Source organism: Zootoca vivipara, chromosome Z (genome assembly GCF_963506605.1).
Source record: "Zootoca vivipara chromosome Z, rZooViv1.1, whole genome shotgun sequence".
In the NCBI taxonomy this organism is placed as follows: domain Eukaryota; kingdom Metazoa; phylum Chordata; class Lepidosauria; order Squamata; family Lacertidae; genus Zootoca; species Zootoca vivipara.
This window is the reverse complement of record NC_083294.1, coordinates 45,040,000-45,057,865: the sequence shown is the minus strand read 5'-3', so window position 1 is coordinate 45,057,865 and position 17,866 is coordinate 45,040,000. Positions and strand designations below refer to the sequence as shown.

The following is a 17,866-nucleotide window of genomic DNA, read 5'->3' as shown; positions in this document are numbered from 1 at the left end:
TCTCTTCCAACTCTAGGATTCTATGTGCTGCAAGACACTTGGAGACCTTCAGATGACAAGCGACTAATCCTATATAATAATTTGCAAGTTGTCCCTGCGTCCAAGCTGTCCCGTGTGTCCCTGGGTCACTGCGCATGTGCCCCAGCGACACAGGGATTGGACAGCAGAGACTGCACGCGCGCACTCTCTCCCCCCCCCTGCCTCCTCCAACCGCCGCTCCTGGCCAGAACGTCAGGGAAGCGAGGGTGGAGGCCGGCGGAGACCTCCTCCTCACAACCCTCCCTGGCCCGTGAGAGGAGCGGCAGGAGGCCACGAAGCAGCGGCGACGAAGTAGGGGTTTGTGTCCCGCGTCCTTCCTGTCGGCGGCTGCGGGAGAGGAAGGAAGGAGGAGAAAGCAGCGCTTTCTCCTCCTTCGTTCCTGTCCTGCCGGCGACAACAAGGACAGGTCCCAGGGTTCGGAGAAGCGCTGCGCAAGCGCTTCTCCGAACCCCAGGATGTCTCCTTGCTGTCGGCGGCTGCGGGAGAGGAACGGAGGAGAAGAAAGCAGCGCTTTCTCCTTCTTCATTCCTGTCCTCCTGCCGCCGACAGTAAGGACAGGTCCCAGGGTTCGGAGAAGCGCTGCCCAAGCGCTTCTCCGAACCCCAGGATGTCTCCTTGCTGTCGGCGGCTGGGAGAGAGGAACGGAGGAGGAGAAAGCAGTGCTTTCTCCTCCTCCGTTCCTGTCCCCCTGCCGCCGACAGTAAGGACAGGTCCCAGGGTTCGGAGAAGCGCTGCGCAAGCGCTTCTCCAAACCCCAGGATGTCTCCTTGCTGTCGGCGGCTGGGAGAGAGGAACGGAGGAGGAGAAAGCAGCGCTTTCTCCTCCGTTCCTGTCCCCCTGCCGCCGACAGTAAGGACAGGTCCCAGGGTTCGGAGAAGCGCTGCGCAAGCGCTTCTCCAAACCCCAGGATGTCTCCTTGCTGTCGGCGGCTGGGAGAGAGGAACGGAGGAGGAGAAAGCAGCGCTTTCTCCTCCTCCGTTCCTGTCCCCCTGCCGCCGACAGCAAGGACAGGTCCCAGGGTTCGGAGAAGCGCTGCGCAAGCGCTTCTCCAAACCCCAGGATGTTCTAGCGCCCGTTATTGAACGGGCTGAAATACACTAGTAATAATAATAATACCCAAAAAATAAAAGTAACGGGCATAATAGCGAGCGGGGACTTGAACTTGCAGCCCTGAAAAGGAATCACACCGGCCCCTCCCTCCCAACCGCAGAAGCCACTTTCTGGATTGGCCCGTTGTCAAGGGAGATGTCAAAGTAGAGTAGCCAATCACTCTGCTGTGCATCGCTTGCCCCGCCAACAGTGGGCGGAGCGGCAGGAGAGCGCCGCCTTGCTCGCCTTCCCCCTGTCCGGGCTTTTTCTCCTTTTTCCACGCCCTCTACTCCGTTGAGCATGCGCAATCCTCTTCGGGAGGCGCTCCGGTCAAGCGTACGCATGCACAGGAGGAAGGACCCGCATGCGTGAAGTAGCGGTCCGCCTTTTTCTTTCTTCCAGCCGTCAGCTCCGACGAGGAGGCGGAGCTCCGACGCCGTACTCCGGCGAGTATGCCGTACGCGTGCGCAGGAGCAGCGGGGAGCCTGCGTGAAGGGCCGCCCCGCCCTTCCCCTTCCTCTTGCCCGGCGCATGCGCAACGCCTCCCGGCTTGCCGGCCTCCACCTGAGGAGGCGCTCCGACGCCGCTCCTGAGGCGACGACGGGAGGGAAGGAGGAGCTGCCTCCGCCGGGCCAGTTCTCCGCGGGGCCTGCCATGCTCCTCCCGCCGTAGCTGGGAGGCCGGAGCTAAGCAGCAGCAGCCGAGGCCGCTCTCGGGGAGCAGGCCCGCCGCCGCCTCCATGGCCCAAGCTGAGAAGATGGAGCTGGACCTGGAGCTGCCGCTGACCGGGAGCGAGGGGGGCGGCCTGAGGCGCTCCAACAGCGCCCCGCTCATCCACGGGCTCAGGTGAGCACGGGGGCCCGCTGGCGGACTACAACTCCCATCATCCCTAGCGCATGGGACCAGGGGTGGAGGATGATGGGAAATGTAGTCCCCAAACAGCTGGAGGGCCGACTTGGGCCATGGCTGGGGGAGGAGGGCAAGGGCAGGGCAGGAGCTCCTCCTCTCGCCAGAAGAATGAGGTTGAATCCTGAGAAGGCAGAAGTACGGTTTGTGGGGGGCAGGTGTGGGGGACTCCCTGGTCCTGAATGGGGTCACTGTGCCCCGGAAGTACCAGGTGTGCAGCCTGGGAGTCATTCTGGACTCACAGCTGTCCTTGGCAGCAAATCCCACTGCCGAACAGCTCTTACTGTCAGGAAGTTCTTCCTAATGTTTAAAATCTACCCTTCAGGTGTGGTGTTGGCAAGGTTTGAAACCGGGCCCTAGTGAAAGCTCTCCGAAGGCTGGGATCAGCGCTGTCCACCAGGGAGTTGACACAGATTTTGACTGCTTTTAGTCGGGGGAACTTGGGTGAATGAGGACATTTCATAGTATCATAGAATCATAGAATCCTAGAGTTGGAAGAGACCCCAAGGGCCAGGAATTGGCGCAGGTCAATTCCGTATTTCGAGCTATTAATGATGACTCGGAAAAACAACTATAATCTATTTTTGTGGGACCAGGTGCGCAGCCTGGGAGTCATTCTGGACTCATAAGCTGTCCATGGAGGCGCAGGTCAATTCCCTATTTCGAGCTATTAATGATGACTCGTAAAACAACAACTATAATCTATTTTTGTAGGACCAGGTGCGCAGCCTGGGATTCATTCTGGACTCACAGCTGTCCATGGAGGCACAGGTCAATTCTCTGTCCAGGGCAGCTCCATCTGGTACGCTGGATGAGACTCTACCTGCCCGCGGACTGTCTGGCCAAAGTGGTGCATGCTCTAGTTATCTCTCGCTTGGACTACTGCAATGCGCTCTACGTGGGGCTAATTTTGAAGGTGACCCGGAAACTACACCTAATCCAGAATGCGGCAGCTAGACTAGTGACTGGGAGCGGCCGCCGAGACCACATAACACCGGTCTTGAAAGACCTACGTTGGCTCCCAATACGTTTCCGAGCACAGTTCAAAGTGTTGGTGCTGACCTTGAAAGCCCTAAAGGGCCTCGGGCCAGTATACCTGAAGGAGCGTCTCCACCTCATCATTCTGCCTGGACACTGAGGTCCAGCGCCGAGGGCCTTCTGGCAGTTCCCTCGTTGCGAGAAGTCAAGTTGCAGGGAACCAGGCAGAAGGCCTTCTCGGTGGTTGGCGGGGGTATTGTGAGACGTATAGGGTGCCCAACGACCACGCTTACAGTCCCAGAGCAGAAATGTGAATATTGTTTATAGGCACCTGCCTGTATATATATGTGTGTGCGATGGAAGGCTTAAAAGCGCTTTTTTTCACCAGGTGAGCTTGGGGGGGGTCCCCTGGAGGAAAAGCAGGGTGGATTTGATTTAAATCAAATCGATTTAAATCACTTGTTAGTGGGGCTTGATTTAAATCCATTATTTTTTTTTACAGAAAGGTTTAACTTTGCTGGGCATCCTCTTCATATTGACACCTGCATAATGTAATAGACCCTTTCGCTTCTTTCAGCGACAATGCCCAGGTCTTCCAGCCGCACGTCTTGCGCACCCGCCGGAACAGCACCACAGTCGTGAACCGGCACAGCATGGTAAGTGCTGGGGAGATCTCCAAACAGCTTTCGAACCCCAGGAGTTTGTGGAGATGGAGGCTGTGTGGGACACTGATGGACAGGCAGCGGAGGCCCTGTTGCGTTTCGATCAAAGCTGAATTGGTTGCTGTGCTTGTCAGCCCTTGACTCTACTGCAGGCACCCCCAAACTCGGCCCTCCAGCTGTTTCGGGACTACATTGCTGGGCCGTGTTCAGAAAGTGGCGGTGGGGGATGAGTGTTCAGACCCCTGGGCTCTCACTTGTGGGGTGCCTCAGGGCTCTGTCCTCTTCCCCATGCTCTTTAACATCTATGTGCGGCCGCTGGGAGAGATCATCAGGGGGTTTGGGCTGGGTGTTCATCAGTATGCGGATGACACCCAGCTCTACCTCTCTTTCAAATCAGAACCAGTGAAGGCGGTGAAGGTCCTGTGTGAGTGCCTGGAGGCGGTTGGAGGATGGATGGCGGCTAACAGATTGAGGTTGAATCCCGACAAGACAGAAGTACTGTTTGTGGGGGACAGGAGGCAGGCAGGTGTGGAGGACTCCCTGGTCCTGAATGGGGTAACTGTGCCCCTGAAGGACCAGGTGCGCAGCCTGGGAGTCATTTTGGACTCACAGCTGTCCATGGAGGCGCAGGTCAATTCTGTGCCCAGGGCAGCTGTCTATCAGCTCCATCTGGTACGCAGGCTGAGACCCTACCTGCCTGCGGACTGTCTAGCCAGAGTGGTGCATGCTCTAGTTATCTCCCGCTTGGATTACTGCAATGCGCTCTACGTGGGGCTACCTTTGAAGGTGACCCGGAAACTACAACTAACCCAGATTGCGGCAGCTAGACTGGTGACTGGGAGCGGCCGCCGAGACCACATAACACCGGTCCTGAAAGACCTACATTGGCTCCCAGTACGTTTCCGCGCACAGTTCAAAGTGTTGGTGCTGAACTTTAAAGCCCTAAACGGCCTTGGTCCAGTATACCTGAAGGAGCGTCTCCTCCCCCATCGTTCTGCCCGGACACTGAGGTCCAGCGCTGAGGGCCTTCTGGCTGTTCCCTCGCTACGAGAAGCCAAGTTACAGGGAACCAGCCAGAGGTCAAAGAGAATAACAATTACCAGACCTTTAGAAGGCATCTCAAGGCAGCCCTGTTTAGGGAAGCTTTTAATGTTTGATGGATTTCTGTATTTTAATATTCTGTTGGAAGCCGCCCAGAGTGGCTGGGGGAAGCCTGCCAGATGGGCGGGGTATTATTATTATTATTATTATTATTATTATTATTATTATTATTACAACGCCCATCATCATTAGCTCACAGGACCAGGGGTCAGGGATGATGGGAATTGTAGTCCCAAAAAAGCTGGAGGGCCGAGTTTGCCTATGCCTCTTCTAGTGGTTGCTAGAACAGTACAACGGAGACAAAAAAAGTTGGGTTGTTTTTTTTAACCCTTTAATGCAGGCACAGGCAAACTTCGCTCTCCAGGGGTTTTGGGACTACAACACCCATCATCCCTGACCAATGGTCCTGTTAGGGATGATGGGAGTTGTAGTACCAAAACATCTGGAGCGCCGAGTTTGCCTATCTATGCCTGCTTTAATGCTACTGTTTTGTTTTGTTTTCAAATCATTTTTATTCTTTTTATACTTAAAACACAATAAAACAACAACCGCAATATAACATACTAGTGTATTTCAGCCCGTTCAATAACGGGCGCTAGAACATCCTGGGGTTTGGAGAAGCGCTTGCGCAGCGCTTCTCCGAACCCTGGGACCTGTCCTTGCTGTCGGCGGCAGGGGGACAGGAACGGAGGAGGAGAAAGCGCTGCTTTCTCCTCCTCCGTTCCTCTCTCCCAGCCGCCGACAGCAAGGAGACATCCTGGGGTTTGGAGAAGCGCTTGCGCAGCGCTTCTCCGAACCCTGGGACCTGTCCTTACTGTCGGCGGCAGGGGGACAGGAACGGAGGAGAAAGCGCTGCTTTCTCCTCCTCCGTTCCTCTCTCCCAGCCGCCGACAGCAAGGAGACATCCTGGGGTTTGGAGAAGCGCTTGCGCAGCGCTTCTCCGAACCCTGGGACCTGTCCTTACTGTCGGCGGCAGGGGGACAGGAACGGAGGAGGAGAAAGCACTGCTTTCTCCTCCTCCGTTCCTCTCTCCCAGCCGCCGACAGCAAGGAGACATCCTGGGGTTCGGAGAAGCGCTTGGGCAGCGCTTCTCCGAACCCTGGGACCTGTCCTTACTGTCGGCGGCAGGAGGACAGGAATGAAGAAGGAGAAAGCGCTGCTTTCTTCTCCTCCGTTCCTCTCCCGCAGCCGCCGACAGCAAGGAGACATCCTGGGGTTCGGAGAAGCGCTTGCGCAGCGCTTCTCCGAACCCTGGGACCTGTCCTTGTTGTCGCCGGCAGGACAGGAACGAAGGAGGAGAAAGCGCTGCTTTCTCCTCCTTCCTTCCTCTCCCGCAGCCGCCGACAGGAAGGACGCGGGACACAAACCCCTACTTCGTCGCCGCTGCTTCGTGGCCTCCTGCCGCTCCTCTCACGGGCCAGGGAGGGTTGTGAGGAGGAGGTCTCCGCCGGCCTCCACCCTCGCTTCCCTGACGTTCTGGCCAGGAGCGGCGGTTGGAGGAGGCAGGGGGGGGGAGAGAGTGCGCGCGTGCAGTCTCTGCTGTCCAATCCCTGTGTCGCTGGGGCACATGCGCAGTGACCCAGGGACACACGGGACAGCTTGGACGCAGGGACAACTTGCAAATTATTATATAGGATACATAACAATAAACACAAAAAACCAAAATAATAGATCTTTCTCAATTCTTAATCTTTTCTCCACATTTTGGGGCGACTTCCTCGAGTTCCCCCTACCTGCTCTTCATTAACAATCATCTTTAGCAGTTTCTTTTTGTCGTTTAGTCGTTTAGTCGTGTCCAACTCTTCGGGACCCCATGGACCAGAGCACGCCAGGCACTCCTGTCTTCCACTGCCTCCCGCAGTTTGGTCAGGCTCATGTTCGTAGCTTCGAGAACACTGTCCAACCATCTCGTCCTCTGTCGTCCCCTTCTCCTTGTGCCCTCCATCTTTCCCAACATCAGGGTCTTTTCCAGGGGGTCCCCTTCTCCTTCTGCCTTCCATCTTCCTCAACATCAGGCTCTTTTCCAGGGAGTCCCCTTTCCTTGTGCCCTCCATCTTTCCCAACATCAGGGTCTTTTCCAGGGAGTCTTCTCTTCTCATGAGGTGGCCAAAGTAATGGAGCCTCAGCTTCAGGATCTGTCCTTCAAGTGAGCGCTCAGGGCTGATTTCCTTCAGAATGGAGAGGTTTGATCTTCTTGCAGTCCATGGGACTCTCAAGAGTCTCCTCCAGCACCAGAATTCAAAAGCATCAATTCTTCGGCGATCAGCCTTCTTGATGGTCCAGCTCTCACTTCCATACATCACTACTGGGAAAACCATAGCTTTAACTATACGGACCTTTGTCGGCAAGGTGATGTCTCTGCTTTTTAAGATGCTGTCTAGGTTTGTCATTGCTTTTCTCCCAAGAAGCAGGCGTCTTTTAATTTCGTGACTGCTGTCACCATCTGCAGTGATCAAGGAGCCCAAGAAAGTCAAATCTCTCACTGCCTCCATTTCTTCCCCTTCTATTTGCCAGGAGGTGATGGGACCAGTGGCCATGATCTTGGTTTTTTTGATGTTGAGCTTTAGCAGTTTCTATATCCTAACTTTAACTCATACACAGTTGATATTAAACTTTCCTCAAAAATTAACCTATACACTCTAAACCTGCGGTTTCTATACCTTGATTGCTACTGTTAACTCTTTGTTGGAATAAACCAGATTTCCATGGCACAGTTGAGATGCATGCTGTACTATCCAATCCAGACAGTGGTACCTCTACTTACGAATGGAGCCCCGTCCACCATCTTGTGGATGTGGATATAGCCTATCTTGATTTCAGCAAAGCCTTTGACAGGGTGCCCCATGATATTCTTGTAAAGAAGCTGGTAAAATGCGGGCTAGACAATGCTACCATTCAGTGGATTTGTAACTGGCTTACTGACCAAACCCAAAGGGTGCTCATCAATGGCTCCTTCCTCATCCTGGAGAGAAGTGACTAGTGGGGTGCCATAGGATTCTGTCTTGGGCCCAGTCTTATCCAACATCTTAATCAATGACTTGGATGATGGGCTTGAGGGCATCCTGATCAAGTTTGCAGATGACACCAAATTGGGAGGGGTGGCTAATACCCCAGAGGACAGGATCACACTTCAAAATGACCATAACAGATTAGACAACTGGGCCAAAGCGAACAAGATGAGTTTTAACATGGAGAAATGTAAAGTACTACTGACTGAGTTTTTTTTACGGTTTTGCCCCAAACCTGTTGAGCTTCTCTTAGGGTTGAAGTCGTAGAGCATGCAGTCAACTATATTTCCTCTTTCCACAACTTTTTTGCAAGATGAGAAACTTGCAAATTTCTGTCTTGCAAAGAGGCAAGCTGATAGCATTTTCAATGGCAGGGATAAACTCAGCTAATCTTGGCCCGAGATTGAATTAGCTTTAGCATTAATCTCTGCACGGTAGGCTAAGGTTTTAATCATCTCCACCAGGTGAACAGCAAAGATGAGGAAAACAAGTTTTGCACCTGAAATTTCACATATAAATAACGCTTCAACTCTTTTTAGCCGCCAACGAAGATGTTTTCAGGTTCTGTCGTTAAAATATTCAGAGTATAGAATCCAGCTTTTCAGTATCCTCCTCTTGATGCAGCCTAGAATTGCATTGGCTTTTTGAGCTGCTGCATCACACCGTTGACTCATATCAAGTTTGTGGTCTACCAAGACTCCTAGATCCTTTTCACATGTACTGCTCTCAAGCCAGGTGTCAGCCATCCTGTATTTGTGCCTTTCATTTTTTTTGCCCAAGTGTAGTTCCTTACATTTCTCCTTGTTAAAATTCATCTTGTTTGCTTTGGCCCAGTTGTCTAATCTGTTAAGGTCATTTGGAAGTGTGATCCTGTCCTCTAGGGTATTAGCCACCCCTCCCAATTTGGTGGCATCTGCAAACTTGCTCAGGATGCCCTCAAGCCCTTCATCCAAGTCATTGATCAAGATGTTGAATAAGACTGGGCCCAAGACAGAACCCTGTGGCACCCCACTAGTCACTACTCTCCAGGATGAATAGGAGCCATTGATGAGCACCCTTTGGGTTCGGTCAGTCAGCCAGTTACAAATCCATTGAATGGTAGCATTGTCTAGCCCACATTTTAATTTTTAATATTACCTTCCTTTGCAACAGATTTATATGATGGAGTTTGACTGCGTCTGCATGAGAGAAACTGTCATTCCTCTTTCCTTTTAAGAAGAATGAATACTCTTTCCATGCTATAAAAATAAGGAGTTTTCAGGGCCACCTGCCTTGGAGTAGAGGCTGAGTGGTAGTATATTTCTCCTACATTAATATGGGTAAGAATGCATATCTATCACAATCCATAGTCCTGGGGAGGTTACAGCTGTGGAAATATTAGTGTTCTTGAGGGTGGATTTGATTTAAATCACGATTTAAACCACTAGTCCGTAAGGCTTGCTTTGAATCACTTTTTTGCAACCTTGCTGGCATCCTCTTCATAAAAACAGAACCCTGAAGGTACACTTTAACATGGTGGATTTGATTTAAATCAAATTGATGTAAATCACTAGTGGACTTGATTTTAATCATTATTATTTTTACAGAAAAGTAAGGGGTGACCTCCTAAAAAGTAAGGGGAAATGTCTGTGTGTCTTATGGAACGAATGTGTGGTCCCTGGAGCCGAATTGCCCAGGGGTGAAAAGCAGATCGTCCTTCTTCTTTTTTTTGAAAAAAGAAAGAGCTAAAGGCTAACAAGAGGGAAAGAGGAAGCCGCTCAGTAGCTGATTGCAAGAGATTGGTGAGGGAGATAAGGAGTGCTAGCTCCCTTCCGGCCCCGGCCCCTTGCCCATGCCTCCGTTGTTGAATGTTCTGCAGAGGGAGGCTGGTTGCTTCCCCAGCAACATGTGACTGCCTGATTGGATTATCTGGCTGATTAGATTACCAGAAGCTGCAGAACTGTGAGTTGAGCAGGATTTTTCCCCTTTTCAAAGTAAACTCGACAACTTTGAGCTGATCCCCAAAAAACAGGGCTTTCCCCCTTTCCTCCTCTGAAAACTAAGCACGTCTTATGGTCAGGTGCGTTTTATGGAGCAAAAAAAAATATGGTGGCGGCTCATCTTTCCACCTTTACAAAGTGGCGTGCCAGGTTCTGGGAGACACCTGGCTTGAGAGCAGTACTTGCGAAAAGGATCTAGGAGTCTTGGTAGACCACAAACTTGACATGAGTCAGCAGTGTGATGCAGCAGCTAAAAAAGCCAATGCAATTCTGGGCTGCATCAATAGGAGTATAGCATCTAGATCTAGGGAAGTAATAGTACCACTGTATTCTGCTCTGGTCAGACCTCACCTGGAGTATTGTGTCCAGTTCTGGGCACCACAGTTCAAGAAGGATACTGATGAGCTGGAACGTGTCCAGAAGAGGGCAACCAAAATGGTCAAAGGCCTGGAAACGATGCCTTATGAGGAACGGCTTAAGGAGCTGGGTATGTTTAGCCTGGAGAAGGTTCAGGGGTGATATGATAGCCATGTTCAAATATATAAAAGGATGTCATATAGAGGAGGTTGAAAGGTTGTTTTCTGCTGCTCCAGAGAAGCGGACACGGAGCAGTGGATTCAAACTACAAGAAATAAGCTTCCACCTCAACATTAGGAAGAACTTCCTGACAGTAAGAGCTGTTCGGCAGTGGAATTTGCTGCCAAGGAGTGTGGTGGAGTCTCCTTCTTTGGAGGTCTTTAAGCAGAGGCTTGACAGGCATATGTCAAGCCTGCTTGGCAGGGGGTGGGACTGGATGGCCCTGTTTCCTGCTTGGCAGGGGGTGGGACTGGATGGCCCTTGTGGTCTCTTCCAACTCTATGATTCTATGATTCTTGAGTGTCGGCTTTCAGCCCAACCAAAGAAAGGTCACTTCTGAAAGTTCTGTGTCTTCCTACTTCTCTCCTGCAGTTGATCACTTCCTCTACAGTTCGTATCCCCAGCAGCCGACTCCATCAGATCAGAAGGGTAAGCAACAATTTGGGGTGCATCTTACATGTGGGGGCATCTTATGGACGGAAAAATACGGTAGTTACCGTAGTTACCATATTTTCCCGTGTATAAGAATCTTACCTTCCAGGTCCCGGACTGCAGAATCCGGGACCGGCAGCCGTGTGACACCGGATGTTGCGTCAACGTAACTTCTGGTGTCGCTTTGCCCTTCTATGGGCAACAAAAATGGCCACCGCCGGCTTCAAAAGTAGCTTCTACGCATGACCAGAAGTGCATCGACACAACTTCCGGTGTCGGGCCGCCCATCTATGGGCACCAAAATGGCTGCCGCCGACACCGGAAATCACACCTACATACTTCCGGTCATGCGTAGATGCGACTTTTGAAGCCGGCGGTGGCCATTTTTGGTGCCCATAGAAATCGGAAAGAAAAAAATGGCTGCCGGCAGGAGAAAAGAACGGAGAAAAACTGGAGACGAAGTGATACCGGGGACCACCGGGAAAACGTAAGTAAAAACGAGGGTTTCCCGGGGGAAACGGGAGACTTGGCAGCTATGATAAGAATAGGTTCCCCCTCCCCTAAAAAATAATGTCAAAAATTTAGGGGCATCATATACACCAGGCATCCCCAAACTGCGGCCCTCCAGAAGTTTTGGCCTACAACTCCCATGATCCCTAGCTAACAGGACTAGTGGTCAGGGAAGATGGGAATTGTAGTCCAAAACATCTGGAGGGCCGAAGTTTGGGGGTGCCTGATATACACGGATACAACGGCATCTCGCAAGACGAATGCCTCGCGCAAGAAAAACTCGCAAGACAAAAGCGTTTTCGCAATGTTTTTGGCGACCTGCAAGACCGAAGTTTTCTATGGCCGCACATCGCGAGACGAAGTTTTCCGGCTTTTTATTATTTATTTTTGTTGCTGCTGCAAACCGCGCTTCACAAGGCGGAATTACCGCGAGACGAAGCAACTCGCGGAACAAATTACTTCCGTCTTGCAAGGCACCACTGTATATCTCCCCCCCCCATTTTCTCAAATCGGAGTCGCCAAAAATAGGGGGCCATCTTACACATGGGGGCATCTTATAGATGTAAAAATTAAGTGCAACGTAAGGGCAAGTTCTTGTTTGCAAATTTGAGGTCCCACAGGGTGCATTTAACCCAGGCATAGGCAAACTCGACCCCCCCCCCCCGATGTTTTGGGACTACAACTCCCATCGCCCCTGACCACTGGTCCTGCTAGCTAGGGATGAATTGTGCCTGGAAACGTCCTGGTTAAACAGGTCTCCGAAGTTGTGTTCAGTGCCGGGGGAGGCAGGCAAGACGCGGCGGCGGTATGGGGCTTGGCAGAGGTGGGGGAAAGGCGCAGGATCGTTTCTTCGCCTTTTCCCCACCCCGCCCAACAGAGCTGGATCCGACGAAGCTTCTGAAGCTTCGTCCGATCCGGCTCTGTCGTTGGCAGCAGCGGTGCTTGCTCTCTTGGCTCAGGGAAGCGCCTGCCTGCCTTCCCCGAGCCAAGAGAACAAGCGCCGCCACCACCACCAGTTCCCCCCGGAGCCCATAGGAACGCATTAATTGACTTTTAATGCATTCCTATGGGAAACGGTGCCTCGCTAGATGAAATTTTCATAGGACAAATTGAGTCCTGGAACGAATTAATTTCGTCTAGCGAGGCACCACTGTACAGAATCTGCAAATTACTTTATTTTTTTCCCGTGTATAAGACTAGGTTTACCCCCTAAAAACAATGTCAAAAATTATGCGGGCATCTTATACACAGATTTATCTCCCCCCATTTTCTATTTAAAGAGCATTTGAACATGGTTTGTCATGAAGTCTATTAGTTTTGAAAAGTCACTGTTGATCAGGAGTCAGTAAACCTTTTCAGTCCACTGTCCCTCAGACCTTGTGGTGGGCCGGACTATATTTTGAAGATATGCCCCACAAATAACCCAGAGATGCGTTTTAAATAAAAAGACACATTCTACTCGTGTGAAAACACCAGGCAGCCCCCACAAATAACCCAGAGATGCATTTTAAAGAAAAGACACATTCTACTCGTGTGAAAACACCAGGCAGGCCCCACAAATAACCCAGAGATGCATTTTAAATAATTGGACCCATTCTACTCAAGTAAAAGCATGCTGATTCCAGGACTGTCCGTGGGCCGGATTGAGAAGGCGATTGGGCCGGATCCAGCCCCCGGGCCTTAGTTTGCCTACCCATGATAAAGGATATACTGTATTAGATATATCAGATTCTGCTGATATATGACAGGCCTAGGCCAACTCTGCCTTCCACCTGTTTTGGGACTACAATTCCAATCATCCCTGACCGCTGGTCCTGTGAGCTAGGGCTGATGGGAGCATACCTGCCAAGTTGCTGTCAGAGAAATAAGGGACCGGGCCGGAAATAGCAGGCCGGAAGTAGCGCTGCCGCCATTTTGGAACTGGGCAGAGCAGCATCAAAAGTCGCTTCTGAGCATGCTCCGCCCAGTTCCAAAATGGCCGCCGTGCCAGAAGTCGCACTGCAGCCATTTTGGAACTGGGCAGAGCAGCATCAAAAGTCGCTTCTGAGCATGCTCCGTCCAGTTCCAAAATGGCCGCCGCACCAGAATAAACCAGGGGAAAAAATCCGGAACAGCTGGAAAAACAGGGATTTCCAGGGGAAAACGGGAGACTTGGCAGCTATGGATAGGAGTTGTAGGAAGTGATATTTTGTGGAGCAGAAAGTTGTCGAGAACTAAGCTGTGAATTCTTGTCCTCCAGGAGGAAGGAGTGGATTTGTTGAACAGAGAAGCGGCGCATGAAAGGTAGGCGCAACTGAACTGCTTTTTTTAAAAAACAAAGAAGCAGCTACTGTGTTCTCTCATCGCCACTGATGAGCCTTTTTGTGTTTTAGGGAAGTGCAGACAGCAATGCAGATAAGCCAATCCTGGGAAGAAAGCTTGAGCCTGGTAATCTAGATGTTTAATATTTTCATTCCTGCCTTAACCAGTGAGCTCAGAGTGGGGGATGGAGCGATTGACCATGCTCTCTTTCATTGGGACCTTTTGTGGCGGCGACCTTTGTGGCTGCCGCGTCCCGCGAGGGTATCGACACGACCCTTTTTGTGTTCCCAGAGCGACAACGATTTGGACAAATCGGAAAAATCCTCGTCTCCAAAGAGGATAGACTTCGTTCCCGTCTCTCCGGCACCTTCGCCTACGAGGGGAATCGGAAAGGTACGCCGGAGAGCTTCCTCAGTTTGGGAGTTGGCAAGGGAGGCGGCCGGGTGGGAAGACTTTTCTACAGCACGAAACTTTTCGCGGCAGAAAAAAAATCGCAAGATGGAAACGTTTTGCGGTTTTTTTGCAGGCTCGCAAGAGGAAGCAGGGCGCCCCAAGGAGGAGAAAGTCAGACCAAGCCTCCTCTGGGGAGCCCGCCCGCCTCGCGCTTCCGCCGCTGCCATCGCCCGGCTTCCACAGGGACATGGTGGTTGGCGATTGGCGCCGCCACACCGAAACGTTAGCCGAGCAGCAGCCGGATTCCCCCTCGCTCTCACCTTAAGCCTCCAGTTCCAAAATGGCCGCCGCGCCAGAATAAACCGGGAAAAAACAAAAAAAATGTTTTTTTCAGCTAGGAACAGCTGGAAAAACGGGGATTTCCCGAGGAAAACGGGAGACTTGGCAGCTATGAACCAGACAGCCTGCCTGCCTGCATGTGAACGGGCTTTCTGTCTGGTTGGGCGCGAGGGTCTGGCTGCTGGGGACCCTCCTGCTTCCCCCTCCCTTTGAAATATGAAAAATCCCCGGCCGTGGCGGGTTAGTAAGCCCCCCCGTTGGAACGCACGAATTAAATCTCAATGCTCTTCGCAACACGAAATAATCGCAACACGAAACGACTCGTGGAACGAATTGATTTGGTATTGTGAGGCTCCACTGTATATTGTTGTGCCTTGAGTTACAAACGCTTCGTGTTACAAACTCTGCTAACCTGGAAGAGTTACCTCGAGGTGAGAACTTTCCCCCGGGATGAGAACGTAGAATTGTTTGCCGGCGGCGCAGGGGCAGCAAGAGGCCCCGTTAGCAAAGCACACCTTGGGTTACGAACAGTTTCATGTTCAGAACGGACCTCTGGAACGAAATAAGTTCATAACCTTTGTGGGGCCTCAAATCTTTTGGACCGATAAGCTCCTTCATCATCTTCAGAGGAGGGACGTGGAAAGTAATAAAATTACTGTTTCTATTCGGACACGGTACCTAATTGGAGGGGACCCAGGTGGCGCTGTAGGTTAAACCACAGAGCCTAGGGCTTGCCGATCAGAAGGTTGGCGGTTCGAATCCCCGCGACGAGGTGAGCTCCCGTTGCTCGGTCCCAGCTCCTGCCAGCCTAGCAGTTCGAAAGCACGTAAAAAATGCAGGTAGATAAATAGGGCCCGCTCCGGCGGGAGGTTCCCTGCTCGGTAACACCACAAAACTTTTGATCCAAAGCGTACAACCAAATAGCTGAATGCTCAGAAGCTGCAGGGCAGCTGAATTAAGATTTCCAGTGGTTTGGAGCCGGATTAATGTCAAAGTAATTGGTGCCGGAACGAGTACCGCATAGCGTCATTTCAGCTTCCTTCGCTAGCAGGGGAGGAATCGTGAAATCCTGGGCAGTGAAATTTTGAGAGCCTGCTAGAACAGCATACCTGCCAAGTTCCTGTCTGAGAAATAAGGGACCGGACCGGAAGTAGCAGACCGGGAGTAGCGCTGCCGCCATTTTGGAACTGAGCAGAGCATGCTCAGAAGCGACTTTTGATGCTGCTTTTCCCAGTTCTAAAATGGCCGCCGCGCCAGAATAAACTGGGGGGGGGGACAAAAAAATCTGTTTTTCCAGCTAGGAACAGCTGGAAAATGGGGATTTCCCGGGGAATACGGGAGACTTGGCAGCTATGTTACCTACAATGCCTAGTAAAAAGGCTTTTGGTTTTTTTAAAAAAATAATAAATGTATATTTCAACTTTTTAAAAAAGTTCATTATAAATCATTTCCCAGAAAGCCTTTGCTTCCTTACAGACACACCATATATGGTTAAAAAGTACCTTCCTTTTTTTATGTTTATGACGATTCTTCGTTTTATACATTTGAGTGAATTTCACTGGTGTTTATATGTTGATAAAACTTCTTTAAGGTGCTTTTCAATGCTGTGCTTGTCTTTCCTAGCAATGCTTCTCTCCCTCCCTGCAAATGTTTGTGAGTAGCAATGGATTGCCTCCGAGCCCGATTCCCAGCCCCACGAGGAGATTTTCAAAGTAAGTCTGTTAAGTTCTACATAAACTATGCCTGTGAATGGAACAGATCAGGGTGGATACAAACCAATGATGTTAAAAATAAATAAATAAAATCGGATTTTTACTTAAATCGGATTTTTAAAATAAAATGCTTTTGGAGGAAAAAATCTTTCCCAATATAGTTTTCTGTTTAAGTGACATTCGAGTCCAAAGGCTATTTATTCGTCAGGAAATCGGGATTTTTTTTTTTTTTTTAAAAAGTTTTCCTTTTTGGAAAATAAATCAAATTTCAGAGTAGTTTTTTTACAGTTTTATAAAAAATGACTGATTTGGTTCTGCTCTTAGAAATACATTGATTGATAATTATGAAATTAGGGTGAGGTGTAATAAGTTTAATACGTCAACTGTTTCATCCGAAGCAGCCCGTCTCCAAGCAGTCATGAGAGCGAGGGGTCTGAAGGGGGGAGTAAGGAAACGGAGAGGGAGTGCCAGGGCTCGGGCAACATCCAAGAGCCCCTGCTCCATAGGCAGGAAGAGAGGGAGGCGGAAAGAGTGGACAGGAATCGGTCCGACAGAAGACCTGTCCCCCCCGACGCCGGAATTGAGGAGGAGGAGGAAAGGGAGGCGCTTCTCAGTTCCGAGGCTTTTATGCTGGTCGCGAATGCGGAAGGGGGTAGTGCAGGAATCTGACTCGAGCGGGTAGACGTGAAATGAGCAATCCGTTACACTGTAAATAATGTGCACCAATAAGAACGTCTGGAAGACAAGCATGTGGACGGTCGTTACTCAAGAGTAGTCACAACACACCCTGACAGTTTCTATTATAATAATAATCGTTATTGCAGTCCAATGACCCATAACATGGATTCAGAATAAAATAAAGATTCATACAGACAGCCCCCCCAGGGAAGGGAGACCAAAGCACATCTAAAAACTCGTAAGTCGAGGAAACCGCATCTAGCCGCAAACGGGTTTTCCGTTCGGGTGTCAAGAAAATCACTTTTTCTGCTTGTCAGTTGAAAACGTCGGACGTCGAAGAGCTCGTAAGTCGAGGTCCCACTGTAGTGGTTTAATCAATAGTTCTCTGGCTTGATCATATTGTCCACAATGAAAGTATGCCTCATGCGCGTTTGGAACAAAATTTGGAACTTGTAGGAGGGACCGGAGAAACTTTGCCTGGAAGCCATCGAACCTGGAGAATGAGCCATTAAACCAGATGTTTGAGGCATCGAGGAGTCGAGGGTTAGGGTTAGTCGAGGGGCAGATTTTGCATTCAATATCTTAATAGCTGATGGAACATAATGGCCTCCCCTTTTATAAAATAATCAAAGTTTGCTCACCTCCGCCTTTTGATAGGCAGTCTTGCCAATGATGTTTCCAGGACTTGGAATCATAGAATCATAGAGTTGGAAGAGACCACAAGGGCCATCCAGTCCAACCCCCTGCCAAGCAGGAAACACCATCAAAGCATTCCTGACACATGCCTGTCAAGCCTCTGCTTAAAGACCTCCAAAGAAGGAGACTCACTCCACCACACTTCTTGGTAGCAAATTCCACTGTCGAACAGCTCTTACTGTCAGGAACTTCTTCCTAATGTTGAGGTGGAATCTTCTTTCTTGTAGTTTGAATCCATTGCCCTGTGTCCGCTTCTCTGGAGCAGCAGAAAACAACCTTTCACCCTCCTCTATATGACATCCTTTGATATATTTGAACATGGCTATCATATCACCCCAGGTACTCCAGGTGAGGTCTGACCAGAGCAGAATACAGTGGTACTATTACTTCCCTTGATCTAGATGCTATACTCCTATTGATGAAGCCCAGAATTGCATTGGCCTTTTTAGCTGCTGCATCACACTGTT

The 17,866-nt window shown here is 50.5% G+C and overlaps 1 protein-coding gene and 1 non-coding gene across 7 annotated transcripts in view; both read left to right on the top strand.

The window, feature by feature from the left end:
* Window positions 1–1,670: 1,670 nt before the first annotated feature.
* Window positions 1,671–17,866, top strand: part of LOC118078684 (PABIR family member 2) — a 29,065-nt gene continuing 12,869 nt past the window's right edge. For 2 of the 6 annotated variants that reach the window (XR_009557013.1, XM_060270369.1), the window contains exons 1-7: window positions 1,674–1,974; window positions 3,590–3,668; window positions 10,711–10,767; window positions 13,520–13,563; window positions 13,653–13,707; window positions 13,873–13,974; window positions 15,937–16,025. Coding sequence is in view for 5 of the 6 variants with exons in the window: in XM_060270369.1 (XP_060126352.1) it covers window positions 1,868–1,974; window positions 3,590–3,668; window positions 10,711–10,767; window positions 13,520–13,563; window positions 13,653–13,707; window positions 13,873–13,974; window positions 15,937–16,025 (533 nt within the window). In the remaining variant the exon portion in view is untranslated. Of the gene's footprint in view, window positions 1,975–3,589; window positions 3,669–10,710; window positions 10,768–13,519; window positions 13,564–13,652; window positions 13,708–13,872; window positions 13,975–15,936; window positions 16,026–17,866 lie in introns of all 6 variants that reach the window. The other 4 variants (XM_060270373.1, XM_060270370.1, XM_060270372.1 and 1 more) reach the window with 4 other exon arrangements.
* On the top strand, window positions 8,962–9,096 carry LOC118078686 (small nucleolar RNA U109). The gene has a single exon (XR_004691762.1). It is a non-coding gene; the product is annotated as a small nucleolar RNA U109 (small nucleolar RNA).